Here is a 25,120-nt window from a genome sequence, read left to right as displayed (position 1 = left end):
GTTCTTGAGCAGAGAAACAATACTTTGAAAAACCTTAAACAAATTACACTGAACAAGGATGATGACATAGGAGGTTCACATATTTCAGAAATGTAGCAGTGTAATTCCATTACAACACTGCTTGCTTGCGAGTTCACCTGTGTATAATCTATGCATGCCTTCTTCTTTTGTTCTGCTTCCTTTAGCCCCAACTCATGCATTCTTATGGTGACTCTGCCATGTCATCATCCTTGTTCATTGCAATTTGTTCTAAATTTTGAAACTATTCTCATTTTTCATCCCAATCATCACAAATTCTGAAACTCTGTCCTCTGTATAACTAATTTATAGTTGTTCAAATGTAAAAATCTGAAAATTATCGGGAGGTCTCCTTTAATGGGGAGGCACTGGCTTCAATAAAATCTCACAACTTAGTTCCCCTTTACTGCAAGAGTTCCCCTGTATGCATTATTGTTCAATTAAAGATATCAGCAAGAACATTGATAGCACACTTAACTACATGCATTGTCTACCTCTATCTCTTAGCAGCTTGTGGAGGATATTTTCATCCAATCTATGCAGGGTACTATATTATCACTGATACAACCATGCTGATTACCATAGATTCGCTCTTTCTCGTTTAAACCCAGGCTACAGCCAAGCCCACTGCCATCGTCACACCAGTGCGGCGTTCCAGCCGTATGGCAGCGAGAGCAGAGAGGGCCCAGAGTGAGGCTGAGGAAACAAAGATGGACTGCACTCCACCAGGCGATGAGGAGAGCATGGATGTGGGCAAGGAGGAGGGGGACAGTTGTTCAGGACAGACAGAATCAGAGGATGCAAGTGCTGACAAGGGTGTATGTGAGACAGATGAGGGCAGGGTGGAAAATGAAGGGGGAGCACAATCTCATCAAACAATAGCAGATGCTAGTTGTGACAGTGGTAAGACACTGAAAGATGCAGACTCGGAAGTAGTTGCAGACGACAGTATACATAGTCGAGGGGAATCCCTCAAAGCAGCTGGAGGGGAATCCCCAAAAACAGCTGTTGGGGAATCCCCAAAACCAGCCATTGAGGAGTCCCCCAAAGCAGCCATTGAGCAGTCCCCCAAAGCAGGCATTGAGGAGTCCCCCAAAGCAGGCATTGAGGAGGCTCCCAAAGCAGACATTGAGGAGTCCCCCAAAGCAGCCATTGAGGAGTCCCCCAAAGCAGACATTGAGGAGTCCCCCAAAGCAGACATTGAGGAGGCTCCCAAAGCAGACATTGAGGAGTCCCCCAAAGCAGCCATTGAGGAGTCCCCCAAAGCAGACATTGAGGAGTCTCCCAAAACAGCCATTGAGGAGTCCCCCAAAGCAGACATTGAGGAGTCTCCCAAAACAGCCATTGAGGAGTCCCCCAAAGCAGACATTGAGGAGTCCCCCAAAGCAGCTACTGGGGAGTCCCCCAAAGCAGCTGTTGGGGAATTCCCAGAAGGAACTCCGGGAGAATCCCTTTCTGAACCTAACCCATTGTGTAATGGTGTCATGGAAGACCCAAAGAAAACTGATACACATTCCAGGATGGAGATTGATTTGCAGAAAAATCATGATGTTTCAGATGAACCTAGAGATGATAAGCCACAAGAAATGGACCATGATAGTAGAGAAACAAATGGACTAAAGGAGGGAGAATCGATTCTTGATAAGACAGAGGCAAATATGAATGGCTCGTTGGAATGTCCTAACAAGAATCAGTCAAACAACGTGGAGAATCCAGGGTTTGAAGTTGAAAAGTCGCGTGTGCTAAACGGGAAAGCAGAAGAAGGCGGGAAAGCAAAAGAGGCTGTGAATGGCTCCTGGGATGAGAGTAAACCAGTGCAGCCCCCTCCTTTAGATGGAGAAGCGACGAGAGATGGTGTGTCGAAGGAAGAAGGATCACCGTGCAAGAAATCTGATGGCACTGAGGAAACCACACACCAGATTCTTCCCAAGGAAGCCGTCCCCGAAGGATTGGATGCGGAGGACAATGACAATGTCTCCAATGAGTCAGACGCCACCACGCGGTATGGAGACCCACAACAACTGGGGGACTCCGGCAGCACCGGCAAGGATTCGGGGTCAGACAAACCAATCCCAAAGGAACTGCTTCCACCCCCTCCCCCACCACCCACCCCTGGGCTGTCCCCTCCCCTGGATGAGTTTGAGTTAGTCTGTGACAGTGTGGAGTCCCTCAGGGCACTGGTGGAGAAGTTCAACCAAACTGAGGAAACGATCACCAAGGGCAGGAAAACGGTGAGATAACAGGAATGGTACATTGTGTTGTATGAGCCTTATATGTCTGGTGTTTAGAAGCACCAAGAATGGTGCACTGTAAGGTATGAACCATGTGTTTGCAGTGTTCAGAAGCATCCAAAATAATCCATAGTTTTTAAACTTTTCTTTCATGGCATTAGTCACCTTTAACCCTAACTAGGCCGCGCGATGTATTGTAATCGCGAAAAGCAATCGCCGCAACGTTTCATGACTTTTTTCTTCTGAGTTTCCCCGCATCTTTTGACACCAAATTTGCGATGCCCGGCCGCGCGGGTCTGAAGTTGCGCATAAATATGTACGTGCAGGTCAGACCAAAAATTGCTCAAAAACATGAATTCGTGTACAATTTCAATGCAAACTGTGTTTACAGGCAAATTTCATGAAAGCATGTTTATTTTGGATTTTTATGCCTCCGCCAACGAAGTGGCATTATGTTTTCGGGTCGTCCGTCTGTCCGTCCGTCCGTACGTCCCGTTTTGTTTTTGTCGATATCTCAAGAACCGTGAGGTGGTTTTGCATCAAACTTGGTATGAGGGTATACCCTGGAGGGATAATACTTTGTTTGGATTTTAGGGTCACGGGGTCAAAGGTCAAAGGTCACAGGTTATTTTGTGAAAAAAAAGTTGAAATTTCATGTTTTTCTCCATATCTCGCAAATGGTTCAAGGTATCTTCATGGAACTTAGTATATATGCATGTACCGATGGGCAGTGATTATCTAGGGAAGTTGGGGGTCATGGGTCAAAGGTCAAGGTCAACTCCTCAAAATATCACTACTTTCCTTATATTTATGCAGTGCCTGAAGGATTTTTTTTTCAACTTGATGTATGCATGTATAACCCAATATATATTCTGTAGGAAGTTTCTTTCCAAAAGGTCAAAGGTCAAGTGTAAGTGCTAAATTTCACTTCTTCCTCCATATCTCAAAATTAACTCAAGGTATTATCATGAAATTTACACATTTATGCATGTTCTACCTAACAGTGATTCTCTTTGGAACTGTGGAGTCAAAGGTCAAAGGCCAGGTTTAGATAATACTATTTTACCATTTGATACTGAAATTATACTTTTTCTCAATACCTTGAAAATTACTCAATGCATAAACTTATAGAAGGGTCAAAAGTCAAGTAAAAGTCATCAGTTCCCCCAAATACCTGCACTCTGACATTTTAGTCATTCATCCAATTGAACCTAGTTCTAGGAAAGTGAACATTCAGCACATTTGTGGCAAACCTGTCATTTCAATATTTTGCCAATTGTGTGAAACTGTCATCACACATTGTCAAGACATTGTACTATAGACCTATTAGGAGAACCATGCATTATGGCGGAGGCATACTCCAGTCGCCGTAGCGACATTTCTAGTTATTGATTCAAATTAATTCATCACATTGTTTCTTATTCGAAACAATGTTGCAGACAAATTTCAGCAAAAAAACAATGAAAAACATAAAGGTGATAAAACAGAAATACATAAGAAATTTAGAAAACAATAAGATACTTATGATTTTTTTTTTGATTGCACAATTTTTTTCTCTTACATTTGCTAAGGACACTAAAAAGAATATTTACCCAAAAAATGTGCCTGTTTTGAGCTTTATTTAGTGATTTATACCAAATTGTCTGTTTTCATGCATCATTATGCAATAAATTGGCATAATTTAGCAAAAATTATAATTTTCCAAAAAATTAATTTCATGGTGTGTGTGCCAAATTTCATCGCAATTGCGCGGTCCACGGCCGAGATCTGGGGGGGGGGAGCCTGGGAGCCCCCCCCCCCCCCCCCCAGCTTACCCCAGTCTCTTTCTTCAATACATGCAAGAGACTGCAGCAGAAAGTTAAATATGCAAAGCTCATCTGGTGATGTCATGCCAGGATGGATTTTACAGTTTGCTTGTGTAATGTCTGATAAAATGCTGCCTAGAAGACTGTATTTTGAAATTAATGTGTTCACATGCAGCATGACTTTATATAATGACAACCATTCTGTTGTGCATGCTGATCATTCTTCTTAGGCCTTTTTCCTGTAAAGCGTGTCCTGTACAAACTTTATCCAGTGTGGATCTTCATCCTGACACCTGTAAAGAAAGAAACTTTTTTTTTTTTTTTGCACATTAAACTTTGCCTTGGCAAGCCATTATTACCCTCCCCTCCCCCCCAAAAAAAGAAATTGGCCAGTTCACTATTCAAAATCAGAATGTCACTATGTTTCCATTTTATTTTTCAATTTTATTGTTGCACATGTATTAAACTTCATGCACACTGTGTCCCCTCTGCGTAGATTGTCCAACCCATCAAGAGGTCATGGAGAGTGGTGGAGCTAGGCAAGGCTTTGGCCTCTGTCCTGGAGGACGTTGAGCCCGAGGAGAAGCGTCTGGTGAGGGTTGTCCACAAGGCCAGGGAGAAGCTCTATCAGGAGATGGAGGCCTTCAAGAAAGACCCCAGCATCAGCCTGGTGAGTCAGATGTAACCATTTATTCACACTTCTTGCGTACAGGATCACCAAAGTTTTTTAACATGCAAACTTCTTCGGAGCAGTATCAAGGGACAACACCTTCCATGAAGAGATCTTTCTCAGATATATGCTGATTTTATCAGGTTCAGAGTTACGATGTTAAAGGCTTTCAAAAGTTCACAAGATACAGATTCAATGAATTTAGAGAGTTTGTCTTATCTGTATAATACAGGGCTGCACACAAACACATTTTTTCTACTGGGCCTACCTGTCTGTTGGACCAGTAGGGTACCAAATTTTTCATGTTTTACTGGTCCACTTCTGAAAAAGTTACTTGTCCGACAGTGACTTTTACTGGTCCTGGACTGTGTACCAGTGTCAGTGTGCAACCTCGACTATACACATTGAAAATCTAGTGTGGCAGATTAATAATTGAGAAAAAAGAAATATCTGTTGCAGAGTTTCCTTAGGATTTGACAGCATGAAGTATTACCATTATCCTGTTCCCGGTCACAAGATTCAACATAATTATGCTTGTATTTGTATACTTTCTCCACATCTAGGAGGCCATCAGGTTTTGGTACCGCACCCAGAAGTTCATGAAGGTTGACCCCACTCTTGGGGATGGCATCGACTTAGAGGAGGAGGAGGAAGAGGAGGAGGAGGATGAGGATGAGGATGATGAGGATAGTGATGAGGAGGAGGAGGAAGATGAGAGTAGCTTCAGCGAGGAATCAGAGAGTGAGCTCGACTCTGAGGAGGAAGCTCCGTGTGTAGTCGCAAAGGGTGACAAGGAGAAGGCTTGTGAACCTCCAGAAGTAGACAAAGGAGACGAGAAGAAGGTGAACCTCTACACTGGTGTGGAGATTGCAGGGAGAACGATGAGGTCATCGAAGCGGCGACGCGCCCAGGCCAGAGACGTGGTCAGGGAGCAGAAGAAGGCAAAGAGGTCGAAGATCCAGATTGTGAAGGTGGCATCACATTCTCAAGTTCCCAAGAAGAAGGAGGAAGATGAGGAGGGGGAGAAGGAACCAAAAGTATCCAGTCAACAACTGCATGAAGAACTGAAGGCCTCCATTGTGGCAAGTACTGTGCGTCATCAGACTCAGAAAGGACAGATATCCAGCAAAGTCAACCCACAACCAAGCAACAGGAAGCAAGGAGTCCAGATGAACATTTCTACTCTTCCTCAACGGGACCACAGTGGCAGATTCATAAGGCTGTTGAAGCACACCACGGGGAAAGGCAAACCTGGAAGCTCCTCTCAGAGCCCTAGGCAACAAAGAAGTGCGCCCCTTGAACCCACCCTGAAAGTCCCATTCCTCCCAGGCAAACCCGGGATTTCCTCTCAGAGCCCTAGGCAACAGAGAAGTGCGCCCCTTGAACCCACCCTGAAAGTCCCATTCCTGCAGAAGAATCAGCAGCAGTTGGAGGAAACAGACAAAAAGATGAAGACAGAGACTTTCTCCTTTACCATTGATGCTAAGCTCTGGGAGTCCCTGAAGGACAGACCAGATGAACGACAGCGCCTGATCATGGAGCATGTCCAGAAGATGCGAAATAGCAGCGACTCGAAGAAGGAGCCACCCCAGAAGACTCCGAATTCAAGGCATTCTCCATGGTTCTCACGGAATACAAGTCCTACCTCTCAGGTCGGGTCAAGAACAGTGGAAAAAGCTGGTCAGGAAGTGCCCAATTCCCACAACAGTGCTTCATCTCCTGTATCAAGTACATCAAACACCCAATCACCAGAAGCCATTGCTGCACCGGTCTTGCTGCATAAACCTGTAACATCAACCATAACCCAACCTCCAGGACCTCCTATATTGACAGCAGCATTGTCAACACCCATTCAGCAGCAAGAGACCTCCTTTGACACATCAGACCATGGAGGCAATCAGATTCTGGACCAGGACATGCCTGTACTAACCCCAGCCCTTTCCTCCAATATACCTCAAGTTGTGGCACCCAATGTAGCAGGCGTGGTTCCCAATCAACTACATTCTTCAGCAACCCAGGGTCAGAAACCAGTAGCACTTCTAACCACGAATCCCAAAGTTGCAGTGTCTACCTCAGGAAACAATGTAAGTACCCCTATAGCTCCAGAAAAGAGCTATGTCTTGTTGCCGAATGGGCTGTTGACAAGAGTTGATGGCACTTTAGTGAAAACCAGACACAGTGTTGGGACCAAGCAGGCAATATCGGTTCTGGCAGACCACCCCGTGTCGATGGTGCCCACGCCACTGGCACCGTCGCCAGTCACCAGCCATCAGGTACTGTCAAGGTGCTTGTTTCTCCCTGACCAAAATGCTGGGCTACAGGTACATCTGGGTGCAACATCCCTACCAGCGGTGCAGGGGGTAGGGGGCACTGGTGTTGGGCAAACACTGCAGTCCGTCTCCACTGCCGGTGGGGCGGTGCTCACACTCGGCACCATGGTTGTACAACCCAACGCCGCCAGCCAAATTGCCAATGGTGGTGCAGAGAAGGTGCCTGTACTGCACTGTCTCAGGCAGCAAGTCACACCGGTAAATTCCAGAGTTAACCTCCTACAACCCTATCTCTTATCAGAGCAATCCGAGCATGCGCTTGAAAGGTGGCGCCCTCTTTTGCACAACTTGGGAATGAGGTTGAGAAAGGGGAAAGGTTGTCATACACATAATTTGTCTCTTTCAGAAAATTTATTTCATAAACTCACCACTTTTATTCTCTTTGACATGATCATAATGTCATGCTTCAATTGAGATTTCCAAAATATACAAAGTCTCTCTTTGAGAAGACTATCTTATATGTGATTCCATTGTTGGAGTGGAACAATGTCGTCTAAAATTTGATCCACAAATTTAATGAATTTCTCTGTGTCACAGAGATAACATACAAACTTTTGTAATGTAATGGTATGCAGAAGAGGACAACTGCCTGTATCCAGTAATACCATACTAACATCCCTTAGCATTCAACCATTCACTCAGAGCACCGGCCACTCTGCTGACTTTCACCTTCAAAATTTACTCTTCCTCTCCACCAATGCTATACCATCACTTTAACTTTGAAGACAACAATTACAAGTTGCGCTTTTTCCAACTTTGGGCATTATGATGAAAGAACATTGGGTGTATCATTGAAATGAATGACACCTGTCAATTAAAGTGGTCAATGAACAGGCCAGCCTACACTAATGCAGTTTTGTGTTTAGGGTTTCCATCTTGCCTTTTATGGTCCACAACCTTCAACATGGCCTCCTGTTGGATAACCTGGTAACTCCCACAAGGGCCAACCCACACAATCCATTTTCTCTTTTCATTTTCAAGACATAGTACATGGTTGCAAGCTGTGTTTTGAGATTGACCAAAAAGAAAAAAAAAGGGGGGGGGGGGAAAAAGGTGGACTGTGCAGGGGTGGCATTTAACTTTTTTTTTTGACTAGCCAGGCGGACTACTTAGAATCAATTTTGACAATGAAGCAATATTTTGGCTAGCCAGACGGACTAGTTACTTCAGAATTTTATGATTTTTAGCTAGTCCGACGTGATTTTGGGTGGCCAATGGCCAGCGAACCATTGCCAATTTCGAACCCTGCTGTGTGGGACGGCCTTTGTCAGCTTTTAAACTGATTATTATAAATTTTGACCACTCTGTGAATTTAACTCTTTTCTGTGAGAGTCAATGTGAAGTTGGGGTGGATTTTTACTTTAATATAACAGTTAAAGGGGAAGGCTAGTAACTGATCAGTGGGAATCAGTGGAAATGCTGGGAGATGAATGTTCCAATCCTTATGGGATTCATTCAAGAGTTCATTGTATATCTATTGTTGTGTGAAAATGATTTGCTTCAGAACGGTCTCATATTCAAGTAATGTGCAGATTAATGCTCCGTCACTGACCAGGGACGCTAACCTGGAAGCATTAAACTGCACATTACCTGAATATGAGACCATTCTGAAGCAAATCATTTTCACACAACAATAGATATACAATGAACTCTCGAATGAATCCCATAAGGATTGGAACAATCGTCTCCCAGCATTTCCACTGATTCCCACTGATCAGTTACTAGCCTTCCCCTTTAAAGAACATCTCTTTCTTCCTCCTTTCTTCTGACTCGGACTTAAATCTCCCATTTGAATAAAACAAGCAAAGAAGGCATGTACTTACATTTTTCAAGGAAAAGGTTTATAGGAAAGACGACTTACCCACCCACAAAATAATGGCATTGAATTGTTTTGGACAGTGAAACGAGTTGTGGTCCCCTCAAGTCAGGTGTATTTCTTTTGAGTCCGACTCTTTTAATAAAAGATTCAAAGTTCTTTTGATAAGTTTCAGTACATGTTGATTTGTAAAGGCAATCTATAGAATTGATAAAATAAGAAATCTCTGTAACAAGAATTGAGTATCTGAATATAAGAACGACCCAAGTCCATGGAAGACCATTTCGAGTAAACTTAAAAAAACTTCATATCTTTTTTATTTGTCCAATGATATTTTATTTAACTGTGATGGGAAGGCAACTGACAAATCAGAGCATATATTATTATGACAATTAACATCTACATTAATTGTGGAGAGGCCATTTTGTGTGATGGACTTGGGTCGTTCTTTGAATCATATACATGATATTCTGCCATAGAGATGAGAGAAGGATGAGAGAGGGCGCTATAATATGAATGTAGGAATGACCCAAGTCCTTCACTTTTGCATTCATATAAGAACTAATTCATTCATTTCAGGCACTTCTGGGGGTAATTAGGATTTTATTATTTATACACAAGATGAGTCCATGCATAAGCTACAATTTCCCATGTCAAGCTGAAATTGGCCAAAAATTGGACTTGGGTCGTTCTTATATTCAGGTCTTCAATTATAAGTTATGTGCAGAAAGTAGTAAATGAGGATTGCTTCTAAAACTTTTCCTCAATGAGAAACTGAAGGGTACCTCATTCACATTGCATCTCTGTTTGGTATTTTAAACCCATTTCATTTCATATGCAACATTAACTAACCAGCATTGCTCTCGAGTATTAGGTACCACCACATTTTTTTTTTTTTAACTAACCAAAGTTAACTGAGTTAAAGGGGAAGGCTAGTATCTGATCAGTGGGAATGCTGGGAGATGATTGTTCCAATCCTTATGGGATTCATTCAAGAGTACATTATACATCTATTGTTGTGTGAAAATTATTTGCTTCAGAATGGTCTCATATTCAAGTAATGTGCAGTTTAATGTTTCCAGGTTAGCATGCCTGGTCAGTGACGGAGCATTAAGCTGCACATTACTTGAATATGAGACCGTTGTGAAGCAAATGATTTTCACACAACGATAGATATATAATGTACTCTTAAATGAATCCCACAAGAATTGGAACAATCATCCCCCAGCATTCGCACTGATTCCCACTGATCAGTTACTAGCCTTCCCCTTTCATTGAAGTTAATTGTTAATTGAAGGAAAAATGTTCTCCTTGTTTCAGCTAATTAGGTGGTGCGTCATTACGTTACCCATATAAAGTCAGAAAGATCATAAAAGGAAGGAAAGAGCTCATAAAGGCAACTTTGGCAATATAACTATAACAGTTTTCTAATTTTTCAATTCTTTTTTTTTTTATCATGAAATATATTGTAATGAAGTACGGCAAATTGTATATGAATTCAAAGCTTAGCATCTGACAAATTCATTATGCCAGAAACCAAAAAAATATTTTCCCGACATTATAAGTATGGCTTTCGTGATAACGCATCACAAAACAGAGTAAATTGTAATAGAAGCAGTACAAGTTTCAGTGACATCGAAGAAAAATCATAAAAGTTCTGGAATATCCTCATTCAACATTGATCTGTGAAAGTTTTGATGGTTGCAATCAGTAATTATGCAAGCAAATAGGGGCTTTGCAAAGAAAGAAACCATTGTAATTCACAAGGCTGTATTGGTTCTTCTACATCCTTGTGTAAACCAGTTTGCTGCCAAGAGATTGGGGGGGGGGGGGGGGTGGTGAGGGGAAAAATATGTGGCTTTAGATATTCCTTTTGCTTGCCAGTATAGGCGTACAGGGCATGTACCCAATAATGATACGTAGTTTTCAATAGACAGTGCGGAAGTTTGAATTTTCAGTATCATGTGCTATTTTCAGGTTATTACGAGCTTCACGTCCTGCTTCCACTCAAACCTACAACGTTAGACGGCCAAAATAGCGCTCTCCTAGGTCCTGACGCAGCTGAATGTCAGATACCATTTACGATGTCATGCGCATACCCTGCACCTGCGAAAGTTGCATCTAGGCTGAGCTGTCGGTCGCGCATTTGCTAATTGCGCTTATAAGCACAATGAGCCTAAGGACGCAGTACCTTTAAGGGTGGGTACTTTTTGCATCGCGCAGCTCACTGTGTCATCTAGTGAAAACTCTCTTTTCATAGGCCAGTGGCGGTTGATGTTACTTGACAAGTAACGGGCGTTACTAGCCCTTGGGTAAGTGGGCAAGTGCGTTGATACAGCAATCTGAGTAGACTCCTTGGAAGTAAGCTGGTCAACTACTCATGCCATTCATTTATCACTGATTAATATTGTGCCATACACTAGAGTACTACAAAGGAGAATGGCTTGAGGCTTTATGAAGGAGTATACTGCTAAATTCATCTGTCTTATAGCAGATACATGTTTCTGTCGAAAATCTGTAGATGTACAGTGCACTCCCGTTATAACGAAATGCTCGGGACCGGCCGTTTTCTTTCGTTATAACGAAATTTCGTTATAACTGAACAAATACAATATATAACAAAAACAAGGAAACCACGCATATATCATATTCTGTTTGTTGAATACTCATCATACACTGGAAAGCTATATGAAATGGGATGGTACTTTTTTTTTTTTTTTGGATATTACAATCAAAAGAGAGCATAAAGTTATTTGTTGTCACACAGTAAGTCGTATAGAAAATGATGGTTTAGGATTCCGTTACAGTTCGCTATTCCAGAGATTCGTTTTTCACTAAAGTTCGTTACTCCAAAAGACTCTTTGTTCTGAAGTTTTGCCATTCCCGGGAATCCGAAGGTTTGTTCGTTATTTTGAAGCTTCGCTCTTCCGACGATTCGTTATTCCGAAAGTTCGTGATTTAGATATAAATATATTGTTCGTTTTCCGATGGCTCGTTTATCGGAAAATGAAATGAGTTTCGTCATACCGAAGGTTTGTAAATGAAAAAAATGAGAAAGGTTCACTGTTCCGAAGGTTTTTTAATCTCACAATGAAATAAGGTTTGTTATTCCTCTGAAGGTTTGTAAATAAAAAAAAAGGAGAAAAGTTAGTTACTTCGATGCTTCGGTTATCTGAAGACGATTATGAGGTTTGCAATTCCCACGTTTTGTTAGTGGACACACCTTTATCACCTTTGGATTAAGAAACTTTTTTTTAATGTTCCGATTAACGAACGTTTAGAATTCCTGTCATTTTCTGACTAACGAACCGTCGTAATAAGAACCATATCTCATTGTCGGTTTAACGAACTTTAGTAATAATGAACTGTTTGAATAACGCCAAAATGTTCGTAATAACAAACTCTTATTTCATTCCGAACCAACGGACATTTAGGTGTATAAGAATCTGTGTGTTTTGTGATAAAGTACCTTCGGAACAATAAAACGAACCTTGTGTAATTTCAGATTATTGTACAATGTATTACAATAATGCAAGTTCCCCTCGGAAACTGTGCAGGACACAAGGAGCGAACACGTACACAGTGATGTGAAGCGTTCGCCCACGCATAGACGCTATAAATGCTTGTTCCGCTACATATTTTTGGGAGCGATCCGCTACATATTTTTGGGAGCGATCCGCATTTCGTTATAACGGAGCACATTTCTTTTGTTTTTCTTTGTCAGTGGTGCTCAGAAAAAACTTCGTTATAACGAGAATTTCGCTATAACCGTGTTCGTTATAAGCGAATTTTGTACCATAGACTTCAGTGGCGATAATTTTGGGTCCAGAAGTTTTACTTCATTATAACCGTGTTCGTTATAACGGGAGTACACTGCATAGCAATCTTCCATTGGGTCCCAAATAGCAAGTTTCGGTGGGTTGGTGTTGAATCTTTTTATAGCAAGTGTGTTCCGTGAGATTTGATTCTACATGGCCACTGTGTGCAGATTTCTCTCTTTTGAAGCAGTTTGTTTTCATTGTTTTATTTTGTTTGTTTTATTTGTTTCTTAAATAGTGGATCACAATGCTTATCCACACAAGTTGTTACTCTGTTATCATAATTACTGAGTCATTTGTAGTAGGCATCTGGATTTTGCTCTTTGCTTTATAGTGGTTCAGCTTCATTTTTTTCATTTATTCTTTTGTCTTTACGGTGTTTGTTTGTTTTTATTAAGTTAAGTTTTTATTTGGTGATGCATCAAAGAGTTTCCTTATTACCTGGAGACCTCTAAAGTTAATTAAATTGTTCAAGTTTCGTCCGTGAGTAGTCTCAATGATTATCGTTCTATGGCAAAAAGCTGCCAGTGTTTTTGACAGCACACACAGTTAGTGAGTTATGGAGAATTTTACTAACCGTTAATTGCTTTTCTAATAGCATGTTGCACCAGCTTATATTCATTTCATTAATGCATGATGGTTGTAAGTGTACATGTATACACAAATGCAACATTTATCATTGCCCAAAGCTTTGAATTTGCTATCTATAATCATACATTGAAATCAATTAATTTGCAGTAAGTTACATTTTGCTGTATTTCTCAAATTCTATGTTTTGTTGGGTTTTTGTTTTTTGGTTATTCTGTGCTCATGCTTTCAGATGTCATATGTTTCTTATGAATTGGAATACATTGTCATATGTATGTGGTTTTGTTATTTTTTGGCAGGTGCAAACTGTTTCATCAGTAGCAGTGACATTGCCATCATCCATGACAAATGATGTTGCATCAGCCACCAGCAGTATCTTGCCTGGTGGTGTGACTGTTGTACCGAGTAAGGCCGTTCCTCAGGTATCAGTACAGACCTCTTCATCCACTCAACAAGGTGTAGTCCTCGGTGCCAAGCGTGTAAATGACCCGTTAGGGCAAAGTGCAGTGACAGGTGGTATTGTCGGTAGTGTTACTGGCGGTACCACCAGTGGTGTTACTGGCGGTGCCACTGCTAATGCAACCTCAACCAAGATGCTGGTTCTGCCGACCAACCTCAAGGTGAACAGTAACAACAAACAGTGGAAATTGGTGTATGTGCAGAAGCCCGGCACCGGCCGGCCAGAGCTCCATCTCCAGCAGTGCTCCACAGACGGTTCTCCTCAGGTGCTAATACCAGTCGCCGGCACCAACCAAGCCACGGGTGCGGCGGCACCAGTTGTGACAGCCCAGAAGGCGAATCCTGGTGCAAGCATGCAGCTGCAAATGGTGCCACAGAGTCCCAACAAAGTGACTGTCAAGGCTGTCCATTCTGTAGATGCGCCACAAGCACCGACTTCAACAATGCACATGGTTTCAGGAACCCCTGTGATGAATAGACATATGAGTAGTATGGGAGCATCAGCACCGGCAACGATCTTGGTTTCCTCTCTAAAGCCGTCAACTCCGTCAAGGCCACAAGTTCAAGGAACTTCGCCCAGCAGAACGAACATGGTTCTACTCCAACAAAACTCAGTGCCTAGCCCTAATCTTGGGACAAACAGCACCACTTCCCCGACTGGAGAGCCTCCGGCTGGTGGTGATCCTCCTAATGTGGCAGTAAGCCCCCAAAATCCACTGGTGATGCAGACTCTCACACCCCCTGGCCTGGTGCTCCCAGCCCCGGAACCATCCATGCATCAGATTGTGGTGAAACGATCACAGAAGGATGTTAACATTAACCTCTGACAAAATGACATGGTCCTAACCTCTCCCTCACATTTCTTGTTCCTTTCTCATACTGAGACTTCATGACATACATCCTCCCTGAAGTACTACCAAGCTGTAGTGTGTGATGGCTTGCTGTTGCTCAGACCCAAAACAGCCCATTCAGCCGGCCTTGCAAATCACAAACACACAACATGTACCTCAACCCATGTCTAGTACCAAGCCTTCATTTTATTGCCTACGACTAGTGTTGATGCACTTTTTTTCCTTGTCGTTTTCAATTGACAGTCTTGGATGTGTGATATCTTTGATATCAAATACAGCCGCTATATTTAAATAGACCAGTATCATGAACTCTAGGAGTATTCACGTCCACTTTACGGAGATATTTTGCCAAAAGTTGTAATTTATTCTGGCTGAGAAATTGAAAGAAGCCTTTAATTACAGGCAACTAATAACTAGAGTAGGCAAGAGTTCAGGAACTCCAGCTGGCAGATTGTAGTTACTTAAAGTGATTTTCCAAGGATAGCTGCAAAAGCTGTTCATTCCACAAAGATATAATGCCGCAAATATTTGAACAGGCTTCTGATTTCTCACCCGAGAAGGAACATTGTCGTCATAGACCGCTTGGGAAACCGTCTTGCATCAAGGTCTTCATTTTCTCCCACAGAGGAGAAGAGAGGAATGCAGTCATAGTGTTTAGGAAAATTATACTTTTACCTATTCAGCTTGACAGAGAAAGGGAGTTTTAAGGACATGGTCATCATCCTGTATATTCACCTGGTTGTTTCAAAGTACAGTTAGACCTCAATTATCCTGGCATCAATTATCTGGAATCGCTGTTATCCGAAACATTGACTAACTGGTTTTTTTTTAATGGTCAGTGACAAATCTCACCCCCCCCCCCAAAAAAAAAAAAAAAAAAAAAAAAAAAAAAACTTTTTTAACCATTATCATTGCGAATACCCGATGGGGCATATTCCAATCGTCCCAGCAGACTGTAACTTTTAAGTCAGTTCGTAAGACGATGTCAATGACTGGTGGCTGTGCTTATCACTGACACTTAGTGCACAGTAGTGGTTGAAGTACAATGTAGCCGCAGCATTCGACAAGTCGTGACATCAATCAGAGCAGACCCTATGTGGCCAGATAATCGAGGTCCTACTGTACTCAAAAGATGCCATGCTGTGAGTTTTAGCATGGTAAGCCATGCCAGGAGTTGATTCATAACAATCAAATGATAGGTCCTTCATCTTTTGCCCCTATGTGGCTGCCCTTATTACCAAGCAATTTCTGTGTTGAGTCAAGTTCGCCTATGAGGGTTATCTGTTGCAATGTAACATACTGTCCTCTCAAAGGCCGTGATAATGACACACCGTTTGGTCTACGACACATTTTCAGAAATGCAAAAATGTGCTTTCACATTTCAGGGTTTTCTATGCATGTACATTTGTGTGTGTGTGTGTGTGTGTGTGTCTTGTCTCTCTGTCTGTCTGTCTGTCTGTCTGTCTGTATTTATGTGTTCAGAATCAGGTTAACATTAATTGCAAGATCAAGGAGAGTAGACTGATGCCACCTGTATTCTACAAAGAATAATAGTGGCATTGACTTCCATGATGGTAAATGTCTGTGAGGTATAAGCAAAGAACTCCAGTGAGGAAGCCTGCAACACTTGGAAATCGTGTATGGCTTGGTTATCATTGATTAAATGACATGCAGATCATGATAAGAGGGGAAAAATATGTTTGGGTGGTAGAAAGCTGAACAGTGCACCACATATTCTTTCATGGGTATGCTACGTGTATGTTGCCCTGAATAAGGCCTTACCACTCCTGATCTATCTGCAGGCATGAAACAAATGAGCAATTCCAAAACCAGACTGACTGGGTTGTAGAGGAACATAAGAGCTGCTTGAGTTTAGCATTGAAACATCACTTGAAACTAAAACATTGTGCAACGATGATTACTGGGCAGTTTGGACCATTTTTTGAAGAGTTTTGTATCCTTGATGTATGATTAATCTACTGTAAAACATGACACATTCTCAGCATGAATTTCTCGTGAATTGGAGCCGACGGCCTTCTTTACGGCATGAAATTTTCGCAAACTGCCACTTGCATTCAGTGCATATAGTGCAGACAAGAACGTTCGCGTGCATTTTAATTTCGTGAATCTTGGCTCTCGCGAAATTAAAATGTATGCAAACATTCCTCGTTTTACAGTAATCTGTATGTATCATAATACCGGCTACTTGATTCTTTTCATTCATAGCATTTTGAGTCTCAGATAATGTATAACTTGCTGTGGTGTGTTTCAATGTTATTGATTAGGAATGGTCTATTTTCTCCATAGGAATGTCATATAGAAATGCCATACCGGGGTGGTAATGATGGCCTGACGTCTTCAGGTTTACTGTCATAGCATTTTGTGTGGTTACTCTCTCTCATGCAAGTTTTTCCTTCCCTACCAAATTTCAGGTGTCGAGTGTCACCCATTGAATAAAAGGATAAAATCCCTCCTCTACCAGTACTAATAAGTGTCTGTAAGTTTTCTATTGATTTTAAGTAAAATGCAAAAATATACTGTAAAAGCTGTTATTATTGTGGCATACAGATATTTTCGCGAATGAGGAGGTCACAAACATATTCACGAGAAGTTTTCGCGATTTGACTCTGAGGCTATCGTAGGTATGCTAATGCCTGTTCAAATATAATGCATTCAATATCAGGTGTGATTTCTTTTTTTTGCATATTGCAAATTTGCAGCTGAGAAGTGATGCGTGCATATTTAATTCCTCACGAAAATAGCAGCTTTTACATTACTTCAGACACCTGTGACAACCTACAGTGAAGACTCTCGTGTAAGAGAGAAAAGGGGAAGGAATGAGCCTAGTGTCTCATTTAGCAGTGGGAGAGGTTTACTCATGGATAGCAATTCTAGATCACATTCATCGTTTTTGTTCCGAGTATTCTGGACAGTGTGTCAGTGTGTACAGAAGGTAAATTAATGGTTTTCAGTGCCAGCCTGCATTTAAAGTACAATGAACACAAAAGGTTTAAGACCCTGCTAGTTATTAGACAGGTGAGTTCCAAAATCTGATGTCATGTGTCCAGGCTCAGAGAAGTCAAAGAAAGAGTTAGTGCTGTGGGAGAGTTTTAACTTGAGGCTGCTCGTTACACAGAAACATATCTGTGAGGAGGTTGTTTATTTTTTATTTTTTTGTTTTTATTTTTTATGTATACCGCTGGCGGGGTGACAAGACCTTGTATCTGCAATTTTGGTGAAAATGACTTTTTTCAATTAATGGTCAAATAATGGGTTAAGTGATGTCCTGTCCAAATCCCAACTGTCCTACTCCAAAAATGAAGCCATCACGGCATGTCAAAGGAAAGGCTTTCCCATTTGCCACAGTGCTTTGGCCGCCATGTTTTTTGGCTCTCTTGAACATTTGACATTTTGTTGATACGAGGTCTTGTCGCCCCAGCGAGGAATGGAGGTGATATTGACAGTAATTCACTTGATATTGCACACAAAATGTACAGTCGATGGGCTAAGTCGACCTAGCCTTCATTGACCCCGCCTACATTGAAAATTTGGTTGTAGGGAAATTCTACCCATATGACCGTGTTAATTTTATATGTAAGTTGAAATTCACGTAAGTGGAGGGATAATTTTCTAGGCCCTTTGGAGTCGACTTGGATGAGGTTTACTGTATCACTTAGCGATGAGTGTATGTAAATTTTGTTCTTATAGAACTTTTGTTGATGCAGGCTGCAGACATATTAATTCAAGGCAAGGGAATGGTGGCGGAAGGAATCGAGGGGCATGGCTTAATTCCAGAAAGCCCATTACCCCTTTCTGTACCAGGGTCTCTGGACAGTGTGTACAATGCTATGAGGTTTTCTGTGCCAATCAGCACTCAAGTACACAAAGGGTTAACTGCTCTGGGTCCATACAGTATGTATTATTGTACCATATGTGTGTATCCTGTATATGTTACAGAGAGAGCTCTCTCCTAGCCATGTTATGTTTCTTACATAAGGGCTGCAAAATAATATGGTACCTCTAACTTTATTACATGTACATTGTCCTAGGAAAAAGCAATATTGAGATATCTCGGAAGTACATGTAATTCACCATTGTGCTATGTAATGATGTGTTTCTGCACACTTGAGATGTTTGTACCATCAATGCTGTATTGAATGAAAGTTCCACTTAATCAAATCTTCATCAATCCCGAGATAATTATGATGGAAGAGAATAAGAAGCAGAGAAATTTGCTACTGTTACAAACTGTGGAACGGGTGAAATGTTGATGCAGATTACCCACAGGTGGGTAAATAGCTTCAATTCAGCAGTATAAATTGCCTTTTTGTACAATTTTTGGTCAGTGTGGAGAAATTGCATCTCTATGGATGGATGTATTTATGCATTATATTTCCTAAATTAAGGGGTTTTATGTTCTTCTGCAAAAGTGCCATATTGTGTAAGAAAACAAGCAAACAAATTAAAATGAAATTCAGAGATCCTTCACCATACAAACATGAAATTCTAGTAGGCTTGCTTTCTATCTTTTTTTTCAGTGGTACGTGTGAAGAGTTTGTTTGCAAAAACCGATAAGTCCATATTTGCCAAATGGAGATATTTGCGATAAAAGGTCAAGAAAAATAAAGAGAATAATAACATATTTGCTTCTTTGACCATAACTTCAAAAATGTACCTTTATATGTAGTGTCCAATATATCATTTTAAAGGTATTATTTTGTACTTTATGACAGGAACCATACTTCAAAATCTTCAAAAATGGACTTATTTGTTTTTTGCAAACAAACTCTTCATGTATTTTTGTGTTTTCCTGCACGATCACCTTGTTCATGAACTTTATGATGTGAATTCTCTTATGATGTTGTGCTTTGCTTTTTTTAGGCAGCCCAAAGCAGCCTTCAACCATTTCTGAATTTGAGGGAAAGAGAGCCTCCAATCTTGATGTATTACAATTTTATGCAAGTTTGAAGCCAACAATCTGCTCTCTTAGAATTTAACTCTTTATGTGCCATGGTGGAAACCCCCTGTGTGCCACATTATTCTGAGACACCAACGCAGTCATGCTTTGAAAAATCATTCTGTTTTTCAAATCGCTGTAACTTCTAATATAGATTTCTGTTAGGCTGGACATGAAGTGAGCAAAGTTGTAAGGAAAATGCCAAGCTTTGCTTTAATTAAAATTGTATGGCAAATCGATGATGGTTTTTCGTTCAAATGACCGGTGGCTAAATTACAGTAAAGGCATGACTTTTGCACACAAAACTGTGACAGAAACTTAGAATTGACATGCAAATCAATGAGGGAACACCGCTTGACAGTCATTCACCACAAAATACATGTATGCAGGCTATAAGTGAGACGCACGAAAGCGCAAGAAAAGCTTTCATTGTACTGTGGCATTTGGCGATTTATCGATCGGTTGGGGCGGGTTTAGTGGATTTGCGCAGAATATGCGAAGTTGGCACGCCATCGACTGAGTCAGACGTGCGAACGTGGCACGTAAAGAGTTAATATGGTTTCTTTTGTGGGTTTGTGATGCAAGGTCGTATATATACACATACTGTCACCAGCATGGTCAAGTTTTGTTGTTGTTGTCGTTTTTTTGTTTTTGTTTTTTCATTTTTTTTACATTTTTTTTTTTTTTTTTTTTTTTTGCGGAGGGGGGGGGGGTACTTTCTGTGTACAATGTCTTCTCTTTTTATCTATAATGTAAAAAAAAAAAAAAAAAAACCTGATGATTGCACTCCCATTAGAGTTGAGACCAAGGCCGATGGCACACGTATGAATAATGTCCTTGATGTTAATGTGTGTGTTGTAGGAATTGTAAAAGTGTAAATATTCATTGAATTGTAATTTCCAAGGACAGTGTGGATGTCTCTAGATCGTCATCTGGCAACTGATGTTGGTAAACAGTGTGCCAAGCACTGAACGCTGTATATTTTCGACTTTGTTATAAAATTAAAACCAAGAGGTATTCAGGACGAAAATTAGCTGTGTTTTTGTCTTTCTTGTCATGACTGTACTGTGCAGCTTTAATGCTAGTCTTGTGCCAGACACACCAATGTATCAAATCAGTCACAGCCACTGGTGTGTAGTTATGTTGCAGAACTTTACAGTTGCAACATACAGTAAAAGGACAGGTTCAATTACATTTTGTGTGTTTGTGGCTCTTCAAATCACCAGTGTCCTGTTGCCTAATGGGCCCACACTTTAAAGGGATAGTACAGTTTCAGTTGAGATGGGACTTGAGGTTTCCAGCTTGTTTTGATGCTGATTTTTTTTCTTATTAAATATGAAAGAGCATATAATCCTAAGAGAGATTCAAAGTTTATTTGATCAAAAGGGGTTTTGAAATGGCTGAGATATACGAAACAAAGCAATTCTCATAAAAAGTGGAACCCTTCTTGTACAGTGAAACCCCGTTATAACGAGGTCCGTGGGACCGGCGATATTACCTCGTTATAACCGGTACCTCGTTATATCCGTACGCATCAAAAACAAAGAAAAACATAGGCACGACATCATATACATGTACCCATCAATGAAATTGAAGAACATCCTTTGCGTTGTTGTTACACAATTATGGATCATTATTATTGAGAGAATAAAGGGAAATTATTTGTGAATTAGACGAAAAATTAGGGGCTGAAATGAGTTAAATCTTTATTGTAATAACCTTGCTTGTGAAGTTTTTCTAAGCACCAGCGCAAATAGAGTAACATACAGGCCTTGTTTACCGTAACTTGGGAGATATTTTTACGCTGTTGGTGCCCAGCGGGAATGCGATGATTTCATGAATCATTTCGGCTGTAATCTTATACGTACAATGTATGATCGCTGCGCCCGAAGGGATTAAAAATGCGTTCTTTATTTTCTTCCGAAAATCTCTTCACGTTTTGTACATCCGTTCTTGAAAAATACGCGACAGGACTAAATGTGGAAGGTTGTGATCCTTTTTACGCAAATTCTGTACCTGGTAAACCATTCTGAAAAAAAGAAAAATCTTCATTGTGAAATGCAGTGGTAAAATTGTGATAATTAACAAACCCAGACCTATTCAAACTAATAAATGCGTTTGTTTCTTTTTCTGATTTTAACATGCGTCATTCAACTTTTTTTACGCTACTGTCACTTGGCGAGATTGCGATGATTTCAGAGTAATGTACATGCGTTGTTTACCGTTAACTTGCGAGGTATTTTACGCTGTTGGTGCCCAGCAGGAATTCGATAATTTCATGAATCATTTCGGCTGCAATTTTATACAATTTATGATCGTTGCGCCCGAAGGGGTTTATAATGCGTTCTCTATGTTCTTCCGAAAATCTCTTCGTGTTTTGTACATAGATTCCGTTCTTGAACTGTTAAATGCGTTTGTTTCTTTTTCCGAACACCGATTAAGTAGGTTAACATGCGTCATTCAACTATCTTTTACGCTATACTGTCACCCGGCGATATCGCGATGGTTTCACTGATTATTTCGGCTTCAATCATACACACTCATATTTAAATTATCATTTGTTAAATGATAATGAACAAATCCAGATCTGTTCAAACTAATAAATGCGTTTGTTTCTTTTTCTAAACACCGATTAAGTAGGTTAACATGCGTTGTTCAACTATTTTTACGCTACCGTCACCCGGCGGGATCGCGATAATTTCAATAATTATTTCGGCTTTAATCATGCACATTCATATTCAAATTATCATTTGTTAAATGATAATGAACAAATTCAGATCTTTTCAAACTAATAAATGCGTTTGCTTCTTTTTCTGAACACCGATTAAGTAGGTTAACATGCGTTATTCAACAATTTTTACGCCACTGTCACCCGGCGGGATCGCGATGATTTCATTAATTATTTCGGCGTTAATCATCCGCACTCATATTTGCTAACCAGCAAAAGAACTGGAAGTCGGAACTAAAAATGGAAAGGATATAATGATGAGATAAACACGCATTTCAATTGTCCATTTTTGGCTACAAGTACATGTCGCTACATGAAAAGTTTTGGGATGAGTTATCCTTTTTTTTTTCCTCGTTGCGCTGTAGTCTGACCTAACATCACGCACGCGTATCTCGCGAAAAAGAAAATCGAATGATTATCTTCAATAATTCAGTAGGAACATCGGCAGGCATTCCTGTGTCTTATTGCGTGGTTTAGAAGGAAATATGGAAGGAACTGTTCTCTGCAAAACGGGGAAAAGACGTAGATAGCGTGAATTTGGTTTTCAATGTTTCGTTTGTTGCGTGTTTGAAAGCGACAATTTAGTCGAGAAATGGAACCTCGTTATATCCGATCAAATTGCTTATGTTTTTCTTTGTCATGGTGCACCGAAATTGTCCTCGTTATAACCGGAATCTCGTTATAACCGAACTCGTTATAACCGATTCGTTCTGCCATAGGTTTACACGCAAAGGAAAACGGGACCGACGCGATCACCTCGTTATAAGCGGTTCCTCGTTATAACCGAACTCGTTATAACGGGGTTTCACTGTAATAGCATTGCCTTGTTTCGCTTCTTTTTTAATATCTCGGCCATTTCAAAACCGATTTTCATCAAGTAAACATTGAATTCTTTTTAGAATCGTATGCATTTTAGCATTTCATAAAGTGGTTTCTAAGTACACTGTATCTCACAAAAAGATAAAAGTATCTGGCTAAAAGTTAAAGGTGAATTCTCACTTCAACCAATGCTATACATCCCTGTAAAGTGATGGTACAGTTATGCTTGACATGGAGCTGCAGTTTTCCAAGTTTTTATGTGTTTGTGTTTGTAAGATAATGAGAAACCTCTTGTGAAACACGTGCACTACATGAATGAACATTAAGTTTTAGAGGAATTCAAAGTTTATTTGATGAAAATTGGTTCTGAAATGACCCAGATATCCACCCTAAGCAGTCCTAATAAAATGTGACAGTTCACAACTTTTATTTAATACGGATTGATTTGTTTTTGCCTTGTTTTTGGATATCTCGGTCATTCTATTATGGATTTTTATAAATCAAGTTTCAATTCTTGGTAGAATTTAATGCCCTTTAACCTTTCATAGAGTGGTTTCTGAATAAAAATGTTATCTCGCAAAATGTTAAAACCGGAATCCCCACCGCAACCAATACTATACCATCCTTTTAAAGCTCGACACTTAGTTTGTATTATTGTCGTGACACACAAGAATCAGTCTGGCTTTCTGTCTACCACGTCGGTGCGTCTCTATTTTTAGGATGTGCAAAGAAGAGTTGAATATGTTGATAGCAAACTGGTCGGCTACAGTTACCATGACAACAACTACACATCAGCCAATCAGCACTTTGTATGAACAGTCACTGCTTTGATCCACACACAAGCACACACACATACAGGTACTGTACACACACCTCACACCTGTACAAAGGGATTGGGGGAAGTAATGGGAATACATTTACAGTATGTACTTGAAATACAGTGCACTCCCGTTTTGAAGAACATGGTTGTAACAAAAGTGGTAACAACGAAGTAAAAATTCAGGCCGCGACATTATCCACTCTATCTTTTATTGTTAATTTGCTTGGTTATATCGAAATTTTGATATAACAAAAGACAATTACAATGTAGGATTTATCCATGTTTATGTTAACCCGTTCCTTACGGGAACCTGAACAAGGTCTGTGCATTTAAGCAAAATATGCAAACTTGGCAAGCCCTTGACCAAGTCGGGCATACAAACATGGCACATACAATGTAGTTCATAGGCAAGATTGACTGTACAAGCATTTGTGTTCGGTATTTGTGACCTTTGTAGAGTTCACAATACAAGCATTCTGATTTTATCGTCTTGATCTTAAGAATGTTTCACTACGTGTATTATCTCTCCTGTTCTGTTCCATGGTGGTACTCGACTTTCCACTGTCAGTGTAAAAAGAGAAGACCATAGCTCTTTTAGTCGCCCTCCTCTCTCCCAGTCACACAAACACACAAACAAACGTATGTGCACAAACACGCACACACATACAATAAGCAAGAAAGATTTGGCAGAGCACACGCATACACACACAGAGCACTGAATTCCTTCTCCTTCACTCCATATCAACACATCCCTCCTGGTAAAATGTTTCAAACCATGTGGGAATGCTTAACGAACGTCTGATTCCCCCTTTTCGCTCCCCAATATTTAATGGTGAGAGCTCTACTAGTGCATTAAATTAGCTGCATCACCCCTACTTGTATGTAAGTCTATAATAACTCTCAATGACTGCAAGTTTGTTTTATTAGCCGTCTTTTGAGATGTTTTTCTATTGATTTGTTTCTAAACTGCAATAAGAAATAACCCCCAACTCACATCACTGCCCTCTGTTATTCAGTCACACAAATAAGATCAAATACTGTAAAAGTGGAAGTTTTCGGGCGAGTACATTTTCAGGCTCGGTTGTGCACGATAAATTTCTCTGTTCTATTAAAATTCAACAGAAGTAAAACATCAATATACAATTATATATAACAGTAAAAAATGCATGCTCTACTTTTGCACGAGTATCTCGTCACGGGGAGCAGGTTG

The 25,120-nt window shown here is 40.5% G+C and overlaps 1 protein-coding gene across 1 annotated transcript in view; it reads left to right on the top strand.

Moving 5' to 3' along the window:
* LOC140246928 (uncharacterized) overlaps positions 1-15,444 on the top strand; it is a 41,083-nt gene extending 25,639 nt beyond the window's left edge. Inside the window, exons 13-17 of the mRNA XM_072326248.1 lie at positions 630-2,249; positions 4,551-4,724; positions 5,288-5,356; positions 5,387-7,252; positions 13,576-15,444. Of these exons, the coding sequence (XP_072182349.1) occupies positions 630-2,249; positions 4,551-4,724; positions 5,288-5,356; positions 5,387-7,252; positions 13,576-14,562 (4,716 nt within the window). The 3' untranslated portion in view covers positions 14,563-15,444. The remainder of the gene's footprint in view (positions 1-629; positions 2,250-4,550; positions 4,725-5,287; positions 5,357-5,386; positions 7,253-13,575) is intronic.
* The last annotated feature ends 9,676 nt before the right edge of the window (positions 15,445-25,120 follow it).

The sequence above is a fragment of the Diadema setosum genome, chromosome 3 (assembly GCF_964275005.1).
Source record: "Diadema setosum chromosome 3, eeDiaSeto1, whole genome shotgun sequence".
Lineage (NCBI taxonomy): Eukaryota > Metazoa > Echinodermata > Echinoidea > Diadematoida > Diadematidae > Diadema > Diadema setosum.
The sequence above is the reverse complement of the archived record's forward strand: the minus strand, read 5'-3'. Positions and strand labels throughout refer to the sequence as shown.